The 21,092-nt window shown below is 34.9% G+C and overlaps 1 protein-coding gene across 6 annotated transcripts in view; it reads left to right on the top strand.

Moving 5' to 3' along the window:
• twin (CCR4-NOT transcription complex subunit 6-like twin) overlaps positions 1 to 21,092 on the top strand; it is a 654,848-nt gene that overhangs the window by 441,556 nt on the left and 192,200 nt on the right. The window contains exon 1 of one of the 6 annotated variants that reach the window (XM_075357836.1): positions 624 to 733. The exons of 4 other annotated variants lie outside the window; for them this stretch is intronic. In XM_075357836.1, the coding sequence (XP_075213951.1) occupies positions 673 to 733 (61 nt within the window). In that variant the 5' untranslated portion in view covers positions 624 to 672. Of the gene's footprint in view, positions 1 to 623; positions 734 to 925; positions 986 to 21,092 lie in introns of those variants that run through there. One more of the 6 variants, XM_075357844.1, reaches the window with a different exon arrangement.

Consider the following 21,092-nt stretch of genomic DNA (forward strand, 5'->3'; position numbering starts at 1 on the left):
TTCGAAGAACCTTAATTTATCGTTTCTACATCGATCCGGTTCTACACATTACTCGTCAGTAGGGATGCAGCTGAACACATTTTATTTAAGTTAGACTTGTTACAAAATTCCGAGAATGTTGATCGCCAGGAGCCTACATTTTTTATGCCCGCTGTTTAACTTCAACGGGTAAAAACGATTTTTGTTGCATAGTTTATTTAAAGCAAAATCGTTCATCGGTTGTTCTAATCTCGTTTAAAAACTACTCCGATTTCCCGACGGATGAGCTCTCGCTGCCTGTAGCTAACCTAAGCTTTCTTTTTGGTGGGGTATGTCTCGTGCAATGCTTACTTCGACAGTCGGTCGTCCTTCACCATCCGTCAGTTCTCCTTTTTCTTGGTTTCCGTTGGTCTTCGTTTTCTCTTTTCTAAGTATAGGTCTTAACCTGCATTCTCCACGATGAGAACCCCAGGATCTGTAACGGCAGCGCATCATTCGTGTGATCTGTGATCAGGAGAGTGGTTATTGAACTCGAAATTCGAAGTTTACCGACCTAATTTTAACCCGAGGACAAAATTTGTTCTGTGGAACCAGCTCTTTTCACTGATCTTTGGCTCAACGTACACGTACTCAAAACATTCACAGGACTATATACGTTGATTGCAATATTTCTGACTGATTGAGGGACTGTGGATGTGCAGGAAACACGATTCTATCCAGCTCTGGTGCTTACGGTTTAGAATCCCTACCTACGGTAACTGGGATTTATATGTATTGTTTTTTGTTTTTTATTTGTTTTTTTTTTTTAATTTTTTTTTATAGTCTCGTTATTTAAATTTGACCTATGTCAAATTTTAAAAACAAAATTTACATTTTAATTTTACTTTTTCTGTTAATTAATGTTACATATATACCTTATGTAATTTTTATACCTTTTCTGTTTCAGGTAATGAATGCAATACTTTTACATTCGATGAAGGTTTTTCTAGTCTACTGTAAATTATCGGTAAAGTATTTTTATTAAAAATCATCTTAGATATACTTTTTTGTTTACAATTTTTAGCGCCGGTTATTTAATCGCCTATTAGCACTGGTAGTAATTTTAGGTGTGTAGTTGTTTTTCAGTATGTTATTTTAATCTGCGTTCAAAAAACCTATAGAAAAATTTAGAGGTCAGAAGTCATATTATTAATTTTTTTTTGTAATCGTTATCCATCCCCGGATTTTTTTCGTACCGGTAGAATGTTTTAATTCCACGCCCAATATGTTGCCTTTGGAATTATTTTCCGCTCGCCATCGTTACAGAGAAATTTGAATTCATTTAAACTATACAACTAATATTCAGTCAATCCTTTTTACATTCTGCTATAGTTGTTTGTATTACGCTACACTATACGAATATTCTTATATTTTCAAGGTTTGTTGTACTCGTTGAACTTAATCGATAAGATTTTTATTTATTTTTCATAATACAGTGTTTGTTTTTTATTATAATGGAAAGCGACTGACATTTTTTGGTTAGGTTTTCAATAAACCTGTTTACGGTCGCCGTAATTGATTACTTCGTTTACTGTTATCTGATTAGATAATGTAAACAAATAACGAAGTTAATCGTAAGTACCTAATAGAAACATTTTTTTTAATACGTTTACTCCTGATATACCCATGATTATTTACGGAAAAAACTTTCATTACTTCGACCTAAATAAAATTTAATTTTGGTATTCTACGACAAAATATCGTGGGTTAGGATTGTGTTACACCACTGTTGTTCATCGATTGTAAAGCATACAACATCAACTTACCTTCCGATTCGAATAAATCCGTAAACGTTTCCGGCGTGATATTTTTTTTTTATAGGTGATACTTATTTGTCGGATTATCCTTACTTTCAATAGAAGGTAAGGTTGTCGCCGACTCCCTCGTGTCGGATTCGTCACGAAAACGTAAACTAAAATGAATCATACGATATTCTACAACACACTAGTACTAAGAATATCGATTTGTTTAATATTATTTAATATAACCGAAAAAGAAACCTAATTTTTACGACACAAAACGACGATTTAATACAACTAGAAGTGAGGATATTTAATAATAGTAAAAGAAAAAAAAAATAAAGTTATTTTTCACAATTTTGTGAAACATTTGTGCAAAAATATTTTGTTATGCACACTATGTGTCGTACCAATATATTCTTCTACAGTTTGGATTTAGGGTGTTCACAGAGTTAAATTTATGATTAAATTATGTAAATAGTAATTTTCATAATGGAAACGTTTACAAATACTTTTAAATTTAAATTAGAATATTTCAGGTATAACGTGAGCGCGGCGAAAAATTCAAAAGCTGCGGAGTTATTCAGGAGTGGAATCGAGGTTACCGTAAATATAAAACAAATTTGATTCGGTTACCGTAATTTAAATAATTAGCGAGAATAGGTAATGGATTACGCAATACGGTATCGATTGATGTTCCCGAAGTTTGTTAACGATTAAAAAATATTTTTTGTATGATCTCAAATTTTCAGTATATAATTTAATGAAAATGAAATTCAGTTGGAAATAGTTAAAAAAAACTTTTTTTTAACTGTTTTTCAAATTGCATCCGCGTTTTGATGGTTGATTTTCTTCCGTGTTCCGTAGCATTTTAATTTAGTAACGCGTTACTTCACTGTAATAATAATCTCCTCCTACGCACCATTCTCTCCCCAATATTACTTTCCTCATTCATGTTCCTTCGATTATTCCCTGTTTAACGTCGGCGTATGTACCCCATATTCATGGACGAAAATGCTCGCTCACTTTATTCACAGGGAAAATTATAAACTGTAGTTATAGAAAAGTCACGTATCTCATACTGTTTGTTTCTCTTTAGCTTGCAGTTCTACTCTTGAATGAATTTAACGGCAATTTTATTATTCATTGTCATGCTGGGTGAATTTATATTACACATGCGTTATTAAATTATTCTTATCGGATGAATGTTTATAAAAAATTATCGACCGACAGGACGGGGGGTATAATCATCGGTATAATTTAACACAGATCTTTTTATTATGCGCCCCGTATACACTGTAGGGATACAGGAATCGATTTATACTTATTCGTTATTACCAGTCGACGTTTAATAACAACCATTATAAAATGTAGTCTTATGCGATATTAGTGCGTCGCTTTATATACTGCTATTATTTAAATCTAATTGTTAAAATGGAATGTGCGAGTAAGAAAAGCGTGTAATTTTACACGGTCAGACTTGTTTTCTTTTAATTCGTGATCGTTTGAAAGTATTTTTCCTTATTATTTTTAGCGCTCTTATTCTTTAAAACGCTATATAATTGTAGTAGCCTATTGTTATGTACGTCATTGTTTATTCGTTTTATAGCCCCGGTTTTATTGTAGTTTTACGATCGAATCGTTTTATCGCTTCTTAGCTCGATCGTCGTCTTAACATATACGTCGTCTCGTTCTCCTTCGACGGTATTGTCCGAGCATGACAATATTTAATGAACGTTTAATACGCCAAGTTTCCTTTTTCATGTTTTGGAATAAGGAAAGAGATATTGTGTAAAAGAAGCGGAACGAATACGAGAGAGAGAGAGAGAGCGAGAGAGAGATAGGTAGACGACGTCGTCGTCGCACAACATTCACACCTACGTACGGCCTTGTTCCTATGTACAGGTGTACTTCGAAGCCAACGTCCAATTCATTGGGATACTTGTCTTATGACTTTATTTTAGGCTTGTATCTTTTCTTTTTATTTATTTATTTCCTTTAATAGTTTGAATAATAAATGTTTTACTATTTTTTTTCTTATGTATTAAAATAGTACGCGGGAACACTTCTATTTACATCTGTTATCTACGTATTAACTTCTTTTGTCGTAAAATCAACTATTATTACCGTCTGCATATAGATAATTAATTTTTATTTATCCTTTTACGATTCTACCTTCGTGAAAAACGTTTTTTTATTTCGCAGTGCTTTCGTTGAAATTCTACTTCATCAGTAATTTGAATATTTTAAGATATAATTCACCATTTCTCTCGTTTGTTTTTGTTATTAACTGCGTATGATAAGTTCATTTTTTCAGTCGAGGTAGTTTCATTGATATAACGATATAAACGGTGCGCTAATAAAATATTGTTTTACATATAAGTCCCGGTGTCTTACATAAATGTGACGTGCGTAAATGATGTAAATTAAAGGCGGATTACTTCTACTTCCGTAATAGTTAAACGCGTAGTAGTTGCGGGTCATAAGTTATAGTCTAAGAGAGTATGCGCCGTGAAGAAAACTTCGAGGGAATTCGAACTGTTGTCCGGCCGTTCACACACACTCGTCTACTCGTGTTACTTGTAAGAGTGCGTGTTGTTAATAAACAGGTTACCGGCGATCGGCTTTTGCAAAATGCTTTCAGCCTGTTTATCGTACGGGAACTTTGCCCTCTTTCCCTTCTACGGAAAAGCAGCGTACAGTCGCACTCAACGGAAATTTCAGAGTTGTTAAGGAAACGGGAGACATCTCTACAATAGTTAACAGTCAGAGTTGGTTTTTCCCTGAGAGTAGCGAGTTCGTAATACAGCCGATCCCCTCGACGACAGAATGAAGGTATCGCTGAGATTTTCTCTTAGCTTTAGCGTGCTGGTGCACAATAATGTATTACTGCATTTCAGTGAAAAACATAACAGAAAATCATTTAATCGCTTCCTTATTTATAATTTGGAGTAGCACTTTGCTATTGTAAAGGATGGTTATGTCATTTTTAGGTGTAATTGTGTGCTACCATCAGGTCGCTTAAACAATATTGAGGTTACAGTTTCAATGTTCACCGCCCACGATTATCTGATTCATGTACTGTAATCTTTTATCCCTTAGGTTTGATCTTCTATACTTTCTTTTAGTGCTAAATTAACTAACGATATTAAATGCTGTAAATGTGATCCACCGATTTAATTATTTTAAGATTAGGTTTGAAAACTTAATTTCAACTTCACTGATTATATCATTTTTCGTGATAATTTTTTAAATAATTTTTTACGTATTTTATGAATGTAATATATGTCTTTTTTCCAGAATCTGAAAACTTAATACAAAACGATATTTCGTAATTTTAGATAATATAGTCACCGAAATGATATTATTAATTAAACATAATTTAAGCTATGTCTTATTCTTCGTCTGTGGTGTTATAATAAAATAAAAATACTCACTTGGTATTTGCTTCATAGAGAGAAATATGACTAAAACTCCCAAAAACAGCAAATGTTGTTATTCGTTTTTTTAATTTTTATTTACCATATAACAGTGGAAAATATTAATATACTTACGTACGTAAAGTACTGTAACAAAACAATTGTAACTGTTTTTTCAACGTCACTACCGAAAAAATACAATAAAACTTCATTACCGAGAAATCTTGTAACCGTTTAATTAAAAGCGTCTCATGTTCAGAATTATTAAGAAAAGGGAAATTTACTGACCGATTTCTCTTTTTCTTTTCTGAGTTGATGAATATATTTATAAAGAGCTACATTAAGATCTAATTGAAAACAGTTTTTCCGTTATATTACTTTTAAGAAAGATATTTAAAATACATATACGTTTAAAAACCTGGGTACTTGTCGGTTAGCGTCCCACCTAATTTATTTTGTCTGTAATCCGGACGTCACCTATTTTTCATTTTTTTCACCTTATTGTCAAAAACTGACATTACAAACTTTAATAACCTTAAAAAAATCTCGATTTTAAAAAAATTATTTGGTGTAAATTACGAGAGGTTAACGACCGTTAGGTTACGTTTACCGGGGTTTACCGTTTAGGCGGTAAACCCCGGTTTAAGTTTCTGGTTTAGGCGGGGGCGGTCAACTATTAACGCCATCAACAAAGTAGTTTCATGGGCTGCTGCGGTGAGGGCTGGTACTTGGAGAACCAGGCGAATCCCGCTAATGATACTCCTGGATATAAGGAACGCTTTCAGTTCGGTACCTTGGCCAGCTATACTGAGGGCACTTCAAAGAAAAAAATATAAGCGAATACATAGTGACGCATGTAGCCAGCTATCTATCCGAGAGACGAACTGAAATCAATACGGTGGATGTTGTGGTAAGTCATCAGATCTTCGGTGGAGTCCCGCAGGGGTCTGTACTCGGACCCCTACTTTGGAACATCTTCTATGATGAAATTTTCCGACTTCAATTCCCGCCGGGGGTAAATGTCGTAGGATACGCGGACGACATCTCGCTACTAGTGGAGGCCAGTACCTTAGATGAAGTGGAGGACAAGGGGAATATTACCTTAGAAATAGTTAATGAATGGCTCGTCAACAACAGTTTGGAGGTCTCTCCTTCCAAATGCAAGGGTATCCTCTTCACTGGTAGGAGGATACTCACAAGATTAAATCTGCGCCTGAGAGGAGAGGCAATTGTTGAGGTGGAAAGGGCTAAATATCTAGGGTTGTTACTGGATAAACCCTCAAATACTCCAGCCATGTGGCCATGATCTGCGACAGAGTGGAAACAACAATCCGTGCCATGCGAGGTCTCTTTGCGGGACAAGGAATTCCAGTGCGTCGAAGAGGCGACTTATCACCTCGGTGATAACGTCGTCTCTGTTGTACGCCGCCCCGCTATGGGCTGATGCGGTTAATGTCCAGCGCAACAGAAGAAAACTGACTAGCAGTCATAGGAAGTCGCTTCTGGGGGTAGTTTCGAGGTACCGAACGTTATCGTATGATGCACTGTGCGTGCTTTCTTCGGTGCCTCCAATAGAATTGCAGATTAAAGGACGAAAACTAAGGGCGTCCGGTGTAGCCAAAGATGAGGCCAGTTCTATTATACGAGAACAATGGAAGGTGGCATGGGCGGGTTCAGCAGTGGCCGCATGGACAAGAAGAATTATCCCGGACCTGGATGCTTTGCTAGATCGCTCTCATGGTGAATTAGATTACCACACAACGCAACTCATGTCGGGACATGGTGCGTTTGAACAATACCTGCACAGGTTTGGCAGGAGAGAGTCACCAATCTGTTGTTACTGCGATGCGGTTGACGATGCCGAACACACTATTTTTTTTTAGTGCAGACGATGGGAGGAACAACGTATAAATGCAGGACTGATGCTTACCCGACCGGAGCAGCTCTCGAAGTGGCTCTTGACTATGTCCGGAAACTGGAATAATTTTGCAATATTTGCAAGAACAGTTATCAGAATAAAAGAAGATGAGGCAAGACGACTGGGATACTGAGGGGTGTAGTTTATAGTATGGCTGGGCGGACAGCCCCGTTCCTGAGGGCTCATCTGCCCTGGTGTGTGGGTTCCCGTGATGGAGCGGGGACTCCTGGGGTCCGTTAGGTGCGAATGAATGAAAAGACCGAGACCCGGCCGGCGGTGTGGGTTCCCGGATACGCTTTGGCGGCTTCGGCTCCTGCGCCGTCGGTTTGAGGCTGGCAAAAGGAAAGACGGGGACCCGGTCTCCGGCGGGGGGGCTGGGAACGGCATAGCCGGGCCTGGTTCTTACGTTGGAGATTAGAGGCAGGCAATTAAAAGATCCGGAAAGGACACGTCCCCGAGTCGAGTATACTTAATTGGATGTCCGGCTCGGGGATGTAGGGGGAAAAAAAAAAGAAAAAAAGGTTACGTTTACCGGGTTAGCGGGCGTTAGGTTAGCTTTTTGTTGATATCAAACCACCGGGTTGGTCTAGTGGTGAACTCGTCATCGCAAAGCAGCTGATTTCCAAGTTCAAATCCTAGTAAAGGCAGTTACTGTTTCTTGTGGTTGGGTTTCAATTAACCACAAATCTCAGGAACGGTCGACCTGAGACTACAAGACTACACTTCACTTACACTCACACACTTCTTCCTCATTCATCCTCTGACGTATAATACCTGACGATGATTCCCGGAGGCTAAACAGGAAAAAAAAAGATTTTGTTGATATCGTACGAAGTTCAGTACACGAAACATTAGTTCGGTTATCAACGTAACTTGTAACGCTCGTTTCGCCTGCTACACTCGTCTTAATTAAATATACAAATTGTATACCGTATTAGGGAGAAATAACAAGGTTCCAAAGTTTGCAGTATTTCATTTGTTTTTTTGTGATTTTCTATATTAAAAAATAAATCAAGTAGGACGCTAAAGACAATTACCAAAAACTGTTTTAACTCGCAAGATTTAAAAACGATATTGAAAAAAATTTTGAAAGGTCAAGTAACTGTATTTTTATGAAAAGAGTATAATTCAAAATTCAGTAACTGAATTTTGAACTATACATTTTTTCTCCCTGGAGTACAAAATACATAGAATTATCATTGAAATTTCGCGTAAAAAAATGTATTCTTAATTTCATAGGATTTTTCCTATGAATTTACTACCCTATCATGCAATCTCTTTTATACGTGTTATAATATCCAGATTACTGGCCAGGATATATATATATATATATATATATATATATATATATATATATATATATATAATTTTGTATAAGGTCAAAACCCTTTGACGTCTTTGTTAGTTGCTTTTTTAACGGATATATTACACGTGAACAGAATGTGCTGAAAATTTAAGGTACTTTTTTGAAATTGTCAATAATAATGATATATGTGTATATTTTTTTGAGGCGTAGATCAAGAAACCTTTTTTTACAGTTTTAAATTTCATATTGATAACCGGGTAGCCGTATCGATTTCTAAGTTACGGTAACTGTTCCGGCATACAACAGATTGTAAAGAACAAAACGTGATTTAAAGCGGCACGATAATTTATATTGTATTGTTGATATCGGTATTACAGATTGTATTTCTTAGTTGCATAATATATTAGTAACATGGGATTTAGTTAGTATATGGAATAGATTTATTTATTAAATCGCTTCGTTTGTAGTCAACAGTGTTATCTTGAGTCATCCGTGTCGTATTTATATTAATGGGAATATTATGATTCATTCACTTAACTTATGAGTCGTATGAATAAGTAACTGTGAATATTATAAATCCACTTTGTCACAGGAAATATTTATAAAAAAAAAAATAATAATATTAAGTTTAATATTTATATACTACCCTGCTTTCCTTTCTCTCGTTTCACAAAAAAAAAAACCATCAGCTTTATGAAGGACACATGACGTTAAGCATAATAAAATTATTAGTAATGAGATAACAGTTGGTGGGAATATCTAGTTTAGGTAAATGATTTCAGTTATAAAGCGCACGATTATGATCTAAATTATTATTATTATAAATAGAGTTGATGATGTTGATGAATCGCGTAGTATAAATTTATAATCTTTTTTTCTAATTAAAATTTTTTGGATACCATTGAAACATATAAGGTAACAGTTTAAAAATGTTTATAACCTTCTCAGCGTTGCTTCATCCTTGCTTAACACTTAACAAAATTAACCTACATTACGTCATATCTTTGAATCGTGTATTAGAATAAATAAATTTTTATTTAATAAATTAATCTTTTTTCTTCTACCTTATTACATGTTGTAAAACACGTAATAACGGAAGGAAATTTATTTAGCTGATGATTTCATTTTTTATATTAATATAAAGAAAGAATTTATTGTTCGTGGGAATTTATTAATTTTATTTTTTTTATAAAATAAACATTATCTATAATATTTATTTTATAAAAAAAAATTATTTGGTCGGGTGATGAGGGGCAGGTCCATTTTTCCTATCGGCTTTATTATTTATTATTTTTCTTAAATTTTCTTTCTCTGTATTCTTCAGTGCTTTTAATACAACTTCCTAATCGACCTTAATTTTCCTGCCTTCATTCTTGTCTAAACTATTGTATCAGTAAAGGGGTAAGAAGCCGTTGCTGATAAACACTTCGGAGCCGGGTTGAGATTTTTCTACCGTTACCGGATGGAAAAAAGAATTTCCTGATAGATTTATGGGCGCAGCCCCATCGAATCTCACAAATATCAACTACGCAATTAATTTAAAGGTTCTACGATTTCATAGTACGGATCTTAGATCCGTATTAAGAAATGGCAGGTTGTACAGGTTTTTGCTACGGGGATGTAGCAAAAACCTGTACAAAATATCAAATAAAAAGGGTGAAAAGAATAACTTTGTGATGAAAGGACGATCTGCCCATGGGACTACGGACGAAAGAAGAGACTTCAATAAAAGGGTTACTTTAAGTTCCTTCCTGTTTCGGGCATACATCCTATTTTGCAAACCCCCCCCCCACCACCGTTTCTAGCCCCCTTTAACGGGAGTCGTTTTTCGCCCTATACCTTTTTACATCTCATAATAATAAGCCAGGCCTCGTTGGGATACCACCGATGTAAATGACTCGGTAGACATTAACATCGGTGATTTTTAAACTCAGCTTTTGCGTTCGCTGTAGGCCTCGTCCGGACATCTTGAATGTGCTACATCGTTGTCCTCTGAACTAGCTAACTGAATTCGCGGAAGCACGAACCCTGCGCGTAGTTCTACTTTTACTGAGCCAATTTCTAATAAATGTGGTAAATTCTAGGCAAATTTAACAACACCACTAAAAATGTTGTTCGCAACAACGAAATTTAGCCGTAGTTCCCTTAGTGAACTCAAACCTTCAGTTCATACCCCAGACTTAGGTTAATTTACGGACTCCGGTCTGGTCTACAAGGGATAGGCGGACAGATCTCCCACCACTCAGCCCCATCGCAGGGTCCCGCGTACCGAGGGAAGCATCCCAACCCCGTAGGGGAAGACACCCGCCTAGTGACGTTCTGGTCGCCACCCCTCCTCTCGTTCTCTCCATGTTGGGCTTTAACGGTAGTACCGAGGGGAGCAGCCTAGTAATGATAAATAGTTTTCCTTAAGATTGGCTTAAATGTATACGGCAACACAGATTGCTTTTGCCTCAAGATACTGAAGAGCCACCTGAGAGTCCAGTATCGTCCGCTTCAAGGCAGTGAAGAGGTGGGTTTAGGGTTCCTTAAGAAAAACGTTTCGCGTTCTGTTAATTATGTGATCTATAAAACCCTTTATGTAAACTATAAAATCCTTTTAACCAGATCCTACAATCTCTTTGGCACATCGATCTTTCTTTCAGAGGGATCGACGGCATCTTAAAAGATTTCCATGGAATCAATTCGGCTGAATATTTATAATTTATTCGGTATACAATTCCACAGGCGGATGAGGTTGTTCCATTAGGAACCGTTTACCTGTTCACAGGCGGCTGTTTTAATACATTGAAGAAAAACCATTTTTTTTAACAGCGGTCGAAGCCTTCATCAGTATTGATTAATGATGCGGAACAGCGGTCAGGGTGCTAGTTTTCCATTGAAATAAGTATTTAGAAACTAATTATTATGAAATAGAAGTGTGTTCTTGAGAGTTTTATTTAAACATTAATGTACCTTATTTTTAAGTAACCGATTGTATTTTGGTTACAGTGTATTGAATTTTTACTCGAGAGTGTTCGTCGAATAACAAAACCGTTAAAGCGTCAAATTATGTTAAGGACTGGATGTCTATTTACGGAATGATCGTAATATAAGAAGTAGGTATTTAATGCGGGCCATTGCCGTTTGATAATAAAAAAAATGACCTTAACTCGGTGGACAGCTATCATCTGCTGCAAGCTAATTTACTACTGTTGACTCCATCCGAGGTCGTAATACGTATTTCACATCTAACCGGTCACTATTTCCTTAAATTCTTTATACTTATAGTTGGAATAATTGATATGTTTTATTTTTTTCAGTTTATTGTTTATCATTATATTTATTTACATTTTTACTACTTTTGTAGTACAGTTTTACTTCTGTACTTTTTGTACCGTTTTTAATGACCCTGTTTGGGGCTCACTTAAATCCATCTGTTAAACGACATGATTAATAAACCGATTTGATTCAGACTAATCGAGGATAATGTCTATATATTATCATAGAAAATATCTATCTGTTATTTGTAGATAGATATATCTATCAGTAGATTTGAAGATAGGAAATTTTACAAGTTTTTTACTAATTTTTTTCCTTTGTTGTCTAAAGTATACAAATATTATAATTTAGATTTTTTGTTATTTCTCTTAGATTGAAGAATTTTATTTATTTATTATTTTAATATATCTGAATTCCTTTGTGTAATTGTAATAAAACAAGCTAGCAAATAAAATAATGATAGAGTTAAATGATAAGGTGGGGAAACATTCTACACTGGAAATTAAAGCATTTTTTAATGTACATAATAAAATTACAATAGATGAATTTGTAAAAAACAAAAAAAAACTAGCAGATTTTTGCAAGAAATGTAAAGGTAAAATCATACCGTTTAAAACTTGAATTAATTTTTTTTGTAATCTTTCCCTTTAGGGCTATTAAAGACGTTCATAAGGGAAGCTAGAAAAACAAAGAATAAACTTTCGAAATTTAGTATTAAGGGGGAATTACGAAAACTCGTATCGATGAAAACAAAAATGAAGAGGTTGTAAGGTAAATCGGCGAAAAACGTGTCGAATTCTCACTAGAAGAGCATCATAATTAGGTTTTCGTAGGCCTTTTCTAATTTTAGCGTCAGGTATTCCTAGCTGCTCATCTTTTTAAAGAGCAGTAGATGTATAAAGGAAATAGTTAAATATAAAAAAAATTTCTATTTGAAAATGTTTAGAAATATCGTTTTAAACTGAAACATCAAAACTGTTACAGAAATTATAAAAATGGTTATATATTTCGATATTAAGTCTGATGTAGACACTACATTACTTCCTTGTTCGCCTATTAAATTACATATACGCATTTTTAAAAGTACATAAAATTTTATTTCACTAATAACTTCATATCTTTTAATAAATATATATATATATTTATTTATTGTTATTATTGAATTTTATTGTAATTTAGGGTTATTTAAGGTTATTGTAATTTTTTTTACATTTACGGGTTAATAATTATTAATAAATCAATATATTTAAGTTGAAAAAAGATTTCTGATTCGAATCGATGTGTCTTCCCCCTTCTTTCAATTATTTCATTAATTAAAATTTCATTTGGATATAACTCTGGAATTAATGAAAATAAATACCACTTATGATATATCGTTGAAAAGCTCTCAATGAGGGCTTATTACCGCTGTTAACAAAAAGTCCAAAATCCAAATGTTTTTGGTTTTTGAGCTTTTTTTTGAACTTTTAGTCCAGTCGATTGCAATCAAAAGGGGAGGTGAACAGCTGGATGTTACAACAGTCCTAAATCCAAAATTTCAACATTCTACGGCTGATCGATCGTTTTTGAGTTATGTCTGATACATACGTACGTACATCCCAACCCCGTAGGGGAAGACACCTGCCTAGTGACGTTCCGGTCGCCACACCACCCCCTCCCCGTTGCTTGCTTTGTTGGGCTTTAACGGTAGTCGTCTATCGCCCTCTGCCGTTTTACATCTCATAGTAATAAGCCTGGCCTCGTTGGGATGCCACCGATGCAAATGCCTGGGTAGACATTTGCATCGGTGATTAAATACTCAGCTTATCGCCTTCGCTGTAGGCCTCGTCCAAAGATTTTGAATGTCCTACATCGTTGCTCTCTGAACTAGCTAAGCGGGTTCGCCGAAGCACGAACCCCGCGCCTACTTCTATTTATTATGAGCCAATTTCGTAATGTCCCGTAATTCAAGGCAAAATAACACAACAACATACCACCAAACATGTTGATCGCAACAATGAAATTTAGTCCTAGTTCCCTTAGTGAACTCAGCATAATCTACATACGTACGTACAGACGTCACGCCGAAACTAGTCAAAATAGATTCAGGGATGGTGCAAAATGGATATTTCCGTTGAAATCTGAAAACCGAGATTTTTCGTGAGTACAATACTTCCTTGCCGTACAAGGAAGTAATATAATGTACGGAGAAAAAACTATTATCAGGGAATACAAGGGAATTCTTAAATTTAAATACAAGATCAAAGACAAAACTTATATAGGAATACAAAACATATATCCTCAATAAAAAAATACGTTTTTATTAAGTAATGAATCGTTAATTTTTATTATTCTGTATTCTTTGTTTTCATTATTATATTGTTTATGTATTATATTTACCATTAATAGTTCTTTTGTATGTACCAGTGTTTTATCAATCAAAAAAACTGTTTCAGTTTTAGATTTTTTTTTTGTAAATGATTTTGAGATTTTCAGTTGAAAAAAAGTAACACACAGTGAAAAATAAAATAAATAATGAATTGTTTGTTTAGAGATCTTTTGATTGTTCTTTTTTTCACGTTATATTTACGGATGATTGTTTACCTATCGAAATGCGCATTTGGTTGTAGTTTTCTATTTTGATGACGATTCTTTAGTTTTTATTTGCCGTTTTATTTCTATAATTGTTTAGAATAAAATACTTTTTTTTAGCCATGTGGATGGAATTAATGTATTAGTACAAGTATAAAAGAATACAGATGTACTGCATTCTAATTCAGTATTCTTACTGCATTGGTCTTACGATCGATGTCGTAATTGATGTTAAAATAAATATTAAATCATTTTTGACAAATTCCAGAAAATTATCATTCGTGCGTGCTAAAAATTACGAAATATAAGTGAATAGATATTTTTTGTAATCAAACAATTTTAATTGTATTGTTTGTTTATTTATTATTTAACGTTATGTTGGTTTTCTTTTTTTATCACTTTTTCTTCGTTTTATTTCGTCTGAGGCTTTTAACAGCCAATGTTCAATTTTTTTCTGTGAAAAATTTAGCAGATGGAATTTTACGTTTGTTTTAGTACGAGTGAATATTTAAATGAGTTCTTTTGGCTGTTTTGTTAGATTTCGTTTTCAGTGTTTTTTTTTGTTTTAATTATTATGTAAATAAGTAAATCGTTTCTTTTATGTCAACGAAAAAATATGGTATTGAATATTCATCGTACGTACAAAATGTACATATTCTTTTATTTAAAGGATTTAAAAATTAAAGGTGTGATATTAAACTACTGTTGATTTCTTCACAACTTTCTAATAGCGAGTTGCATATTGATTAACGTTAACTTTATGATTATTTTTAACTGTTTGGTAAGTGATGTGTCACCTACACGTTCGTGATCTGTGTAATTAATTATTTGGTAAAAAATGTATCCTTTAAGGACTGTTATTTCCGGTATGCCCATTATAATGGTGAACATAAATCTCGTTTTTTTTTTGTTAAAAAAAATCAAAATCGGGTTTTTTTGTTTGATTTATGTATGATTTATCTATTTTTTTTTTCGATTCAAAAGCCCAAAAAGTGATTGCTAGAATTTAAAAATTATTTAGAATTAATCTTGTATTTTAAATTTTACCGATTTTTGTTGTTTGTATGTGTTTGTTTTCATATTCAATTAAGGGATGAAAGTTCTCAATAATAGTCGTAGAATTTTTGGTTAATATTTTAATCAAATGAATTACATTTTAACCTTGCTGTAATTTTTACATAACTTAATCGATCGAAGTTAAAGGTGTTCGAACTCTGTATTAATCACATCATCCTGTACCGTTGGATGTGAAAAAGTACGTCAGTACGACGTAATCTGTATATCTTCTCATGGTGTTCACGGCTTTTTATATTAGTAATAGTACTCGATTAAAGAAGCCGAATCTGAAAAATATCGTTTGGTACATTACATGGAAAATTGTCACCGTTTACTATATATGTCCAATATATTTGAACTATTTTATGTTTTATGAGGCTCAGTTTAATATGATACACAGGCGCCTTTGATATTAGAGTTATTGTGCTGCTACTGAATAGGAAACCAAAATTCCCTGTTCGGCTCATAGCGTTTCCGTTACAAATGTTCTATTGGGGACATTCTACCGGATCCTGAAGTAGTGGTTAAATAAGCATACTGCATCACTAGTCCTATGCTAGGCAGTATGCCTCCTTGTCACCGCTACGAGCGCTAGTGTCGCCGTCTGCCATCCTGGAATTTCCCTTTTCCCTGTGGAAAATTTTCTTTTTCCTCGCCCTGTTGGACCGAGAAATTAAAATTCCACAGGGTTGCCAACATAATTATTTTTGCTTTATATGAATTATTTACTTCATTTAATATTTCAAAGGTTGGTCACAGGTGAGTGGGAGAATTAAATAAATAATATTTAAAGCGAAAAACGTAACTGGTCTGGCTAGGTTTCGTACCGGTTGAATATGGGACGCGGCTGACTGACGCATTAAACCGATCGACTACAGCGGCTTCCTAACATATTGAGTGAAATTTGTTCTACGTATGCGAGTTAAATGAGTACGTAACGCCATCTTGTAACGTCACAATCTCCCTTATCCGTCCCCCTTAATACCGGTATTAACTGTGATAAATACTTAAACAGTGGTTTAGTTATTAGTTATTGTCTACATCTTTTAAGACTATACTGTTTAATGTAATTTAATTAAGTTTAATTTTTTATTTATACCATATAAGTTGTTAAATTATAAGTATTGCCAGTGATGGCAAAAAAGTTTGGCGCTATTTAGCGATTCCAATCCAGAATTGGCATCGTAAACAGGATTTGGTTCCAAACTAGTTTTGGTTTCCCGTACACAATTTTGTTAAAGTATAGTATTGCAGCTGACGGCAATAATGTTTCGCACTTATGGCTGTTCTAAACCAGATTTCGATCCCAAACAGAATTTGATTCCAAACTATATTTGGCACGCCTACCAAAAGTTTAAGCCTACGCAGGTTATATAGCGAAACTTAGATTAGCTGTATCTTGTCTCGTGTGGGCCCCAAAAAAAAAATTATTCGAATTTTGGACTGATCCTTTTTACTTACCTCCACCTTAAAAAAAAAATATTAAAAAAATTTTTCCTACCTCTACCCCATCTACCAATTAGATGAAGAGTAATGTTTTACCTTTTTCGCTGGTTCTCGGGCATAAACGTAGGACAAGGAGAGCTTTACGAGTCTTCCGAGGTCCTCAGTTAATAGGAAACGAGGAGAATTACAGGAAGGCCGCTGAACCGGTTAGTTCGCCTTCCAGAACGCCGGAGACAGCTAAACCAGCTATTTAGGCGGATACGGAGAAATTTGAATCGGTAATGCTAGATATCGGCAACCAAATTAGGACTTTAAATAAACTGATTGTCTCTAACATCAATATCAAGGTTGAAATTATATATTTCTCGAAAAAATTTGGAAAACTAATGAAGAAAATTGAGAATAAGAGAGCGCTCCTGCCAGCGGGTAGTCCAGCTCCCGCTTGATTATCGCTTGATGCGGTAATCCGGTGATGCGGTCCCGCATCGCTTGATGCGGCTACGCAGACAGTGGGAACGCATGGGATCCATGAAGTACAGCTGGCATTAGTTAGCGATTTTCGTAAACTTGATTTAAGTCCTGCGTTGTCACGTAAAATCTTCATGTATCACGAGTGTCATTTACATCGACATATAATCAGGAGATATATCAACGTTATATCGGTTCGTGGGATAGACGAACCGATAGTGTTCACAGTGCACCGTATGGTACAGTCTTCTCGTTTTTATTGAAATCGACAATGCTGTACATTTTTGCACTAACCCTACAAACTCACGAATCGGTTTAAAAATACCGTTCATCTCGTCCTTAAATTTACTGAATTGCTTCTTATTCGTTAAATGAAAGCACTAGTTGACAGCGGGATAGTCGGACGTATCCAAACTAAGTCTTGAAGCTATCATTATAGATATCTTGTGTTTGGATTTCGTACATTACACTATTGGTTTCAGTCATTAAGAGCTTAATGGTCCGTCCGTATCTATTCATCTTGTAATGATAGTGGAATCGTTATATGATCGATTTTCTAATGTGCAATACCGAAAATCCAATGTAGATTAGTCGATTTTGAAAGATTTCTGTTTTCTTAAGACTATCTCCAATATCATCAGTGTTTTAAATGCACCAAGACTACCCTTGGTTTAGCGATCACGTTGTTGAGTTTTCGTTTGTCAGCCACTTTAAAGTTGATTTGGTTACTTACGTTCTCAAGTTATTTACCGTACATTGCGTTCATGAGTTTGATGGAGTCTTTTTCGAAATTGTTTCTAGCCTTTCCTACGTTGGGTGTTGAAATCAAAGTACGGTTGTAACCATGGGGATTGTAAGAACTTGACAGCTCTATGAATTTTGGTTACAACCAGTCAGAGTCGTGTGTACAGTTTGAGATTACTGAAGTGCAGTACATAACGTTACTTTTCTAGAATTGTTGTCAAACGTTTCGACGCCTCCCGATGCAACGGCCACGACGTCAAGGATCGAGGTACTTAATTTATTTTTTACATATACTTGGATGTAATCGACTGGCTGCTGCGCGTGCGTAGGTTTTATATTAATTTACACACACAAACACATGTATAAAAATGAAGAAAGAATTAAATAGGGTACGGGTTGTGACGTTACAAGATGGCGTTAGGTACTAAAAGTAATTAACTCGCGCACGACTTACATAGAACAAATTTCACTATATCAGGGAGCCGCTGTAACCGATCTGTTTTAAGGTGACGTCAGCCGCGTCTCGTAGTCAATCGTTTCAAAACTTAGCCAGACTAGTTACTTTTTTCGCTTAAAATATTATTTATTCAATTATCCCGCTCATCTGTGACCAACCTGTGCTACCAACCTTTGAAATATTAAATGAAATAACTATAAATAATTATGTTGGCAATCTGTGTAATTTAAAATTTCCCGGTCCAACAGGACGAGGGAAAAAAGAATTTCCCACAGGAAAATCGGAAATTCGAAGATGGCAGCCAAGCAACAGTAGCGCTCCTAGCGGTGACAAGAAGTACTCGTGACGCAGTATTTCTATTTAACCACTACTTCTTGACATTCATTGTGGCGGTGGCATCGTGACTTAGGCAAGGAATATGTCTTGAGATTTTTGAAGATTACCTCCGGTAAAGCCACTCAGAGCTAGGTACGGAGGGGAGTGGTGTGGCGTTTAGAACAGTCACAAGGCGGTTGTCTTCCCTTCGGTGTCAAGATGTGTAACCATGCAAGGCCTGATTTACTCTTATGTGATCGAAGATCGAATATGCGATAGAAGGGGTCAAAGAAAAGAATAAAAAAATGGGTTGATGGGAAAACAACGACTTGCCCTTAGAAGCACCCGCTAAGGAAAGCTGACGGGTTTTCTCCCCCCTCCAAGCTGTTACTAATCAGCCATTTTTAACCTCTTGGTATATCGAGAAATTTTCATCCGTTTGGGAGCAGCAGATTTTGAAAACGATTCTGCTGTGTCTTACTTAAACATACGCCACATCAAAAATTGATTTACCTCTACAAATAAAAATGATCGTAGGACAGGTACGCAATTCTGAAATGAACAACTTCGTTACCGGAATCGTACAACATGGAAGTATCCGTATAAAGTATTCTGCTATAGTATATTTAGTTACACATTCATATTTACCTATCGGTGTACTCCCTAATAGTATATCTATCTATTTAAAATTAGCGCGACTTGCTATACGCATTTGTTCGCTCGGAGTTTAGTGTATTTTCAGAAAGTCTTTCTTAACAATCAGTATTAAAATTTTCCGAATCATAACAATTTTCTGAATCTGTAGTTAATATTCTGTTGATGGATGATGCAATTTATAGTAATTATGAATTACATGTACACGAAGTCGGAGCTCCATAACTAGTTGGAAGCGATGTATTTAGTACTGTTGCCCGGTTTTTGAGCTCACTCTTTCGCACTACATATGTCAATGGTGTGTGTCCGTTATTCGGGTGAATTTGTTCATTATTGTAGAACTAACTCTGTAACTGTTCACTGATTTTCAATAAGACTAGTAAAATAAAAAATTATAACTTACCTAATCATATTTTTTTCTACATTAAGTCAAAGTATAATTAACTTTATTATTTGTTTTGTATCGTTTTTCGTAGGATCATACTTTTTAAAGGCGTTATCCATACCATTTCTTGGCTTGGAATCGAAATATAAATCAATTGATTGAAAAAGCAATTCGCTTGCCATTACTGTTACTGGTAATAATTAGGGATTAATTACCTTCCTGTAATGTTAATTAGAGGAAGTAAAACAAAAGTTTATGGTTTTTATTTAAGTGTCTTATTTTAAACTGTTTGTTGAACTCTTAAGTTAGAGTTCAGCAAATAGTCCTGGACGATCCTACGTTAGAAACAATTATTTGTAAATGCGAGTTGGCAGTTCGCAAAAATAAACCCCATCCCGTGCCATTTTCACTCTGATTAGTGAGGAGTGAATTTATTTCCAGTCGCCTCTTTTTACTAAACTAGACATTTACTCGATTCGATGAAATGCAGGTGATGGACGCTCATTCTTACAAGTGTAACCTTTAGCCTGTTTACTCTGGGGACCGGTTATATAATGTCATTGCTCCAAAAAAGCCACTTTTAATTGTTTTGCTCTATACCTCTGCTAATTATATGCTTACAGCCTGAAGAAAAACTGGCAGAGGCAGGAATATAAAATAAATGAATTACTCATTCTATTTTCTTTGGGAAACATTACATTAAATACAATACCTCTACTTAGATTCGGGATGATACCGGAAATATTTACTCGTGTGTACGCATACGCACGCGCATTATATGTTGATATATATTTATTGAAAATTTTCACAGATTATATGTCGATGAATATACTGTGTATCGAATGTATCAATATATTGGAACTTTGCGGGAATTCACTGTTTTAAACACAACATTAATACGAGTTTTATCATACATCAATCTTACTACTATGAATCTGCTAACTCTTAGCAACTGGTAAATTTTGGCGCTTGAATGACCTAATGTATGATATCTCAAGCTTGTAATTAGATTATATTTATTTTATAATATTGAGATCGTTTAATTTTGGTTATGATCTAGAGTTGAATTTGATCTACTGAGAGAAAATACACAGAAGAGACAGGTTGTTTTTCTTATGTTGTTGCAATATTGGGGGATATCGGTCATATATTGAGGAAATGGGTGCAAGAGATACATAAGTACCTTCTGTACATTACGTATTTCATAATTTTTCTTTGATACGACAGGCTGTGTAGATTGCGGTATTTACTGTCGATCGGTTTAGAGATTATTTTTGTATTGCTTTCATTAATGTAGCACGTCAAAGGATATTATTCCTCGTTTTTGTATGTTAT

The sequence above is a fragment of the Lycorma delicatula genome, chromosome 1 (assembly GCF_047948215.1).
Source record: "Lycorma delicatula isolate Av1 chromosome 1, ASM4794821v1, whole genome shotgun sequence".
Taxonomy (NCBI): domain Eukaryota; kingdom Metazoa; phylum Arthropoda; class Insecta; order Hemiptera; family Fulgoridae; genus Lycorma; species Lycorma delicatula.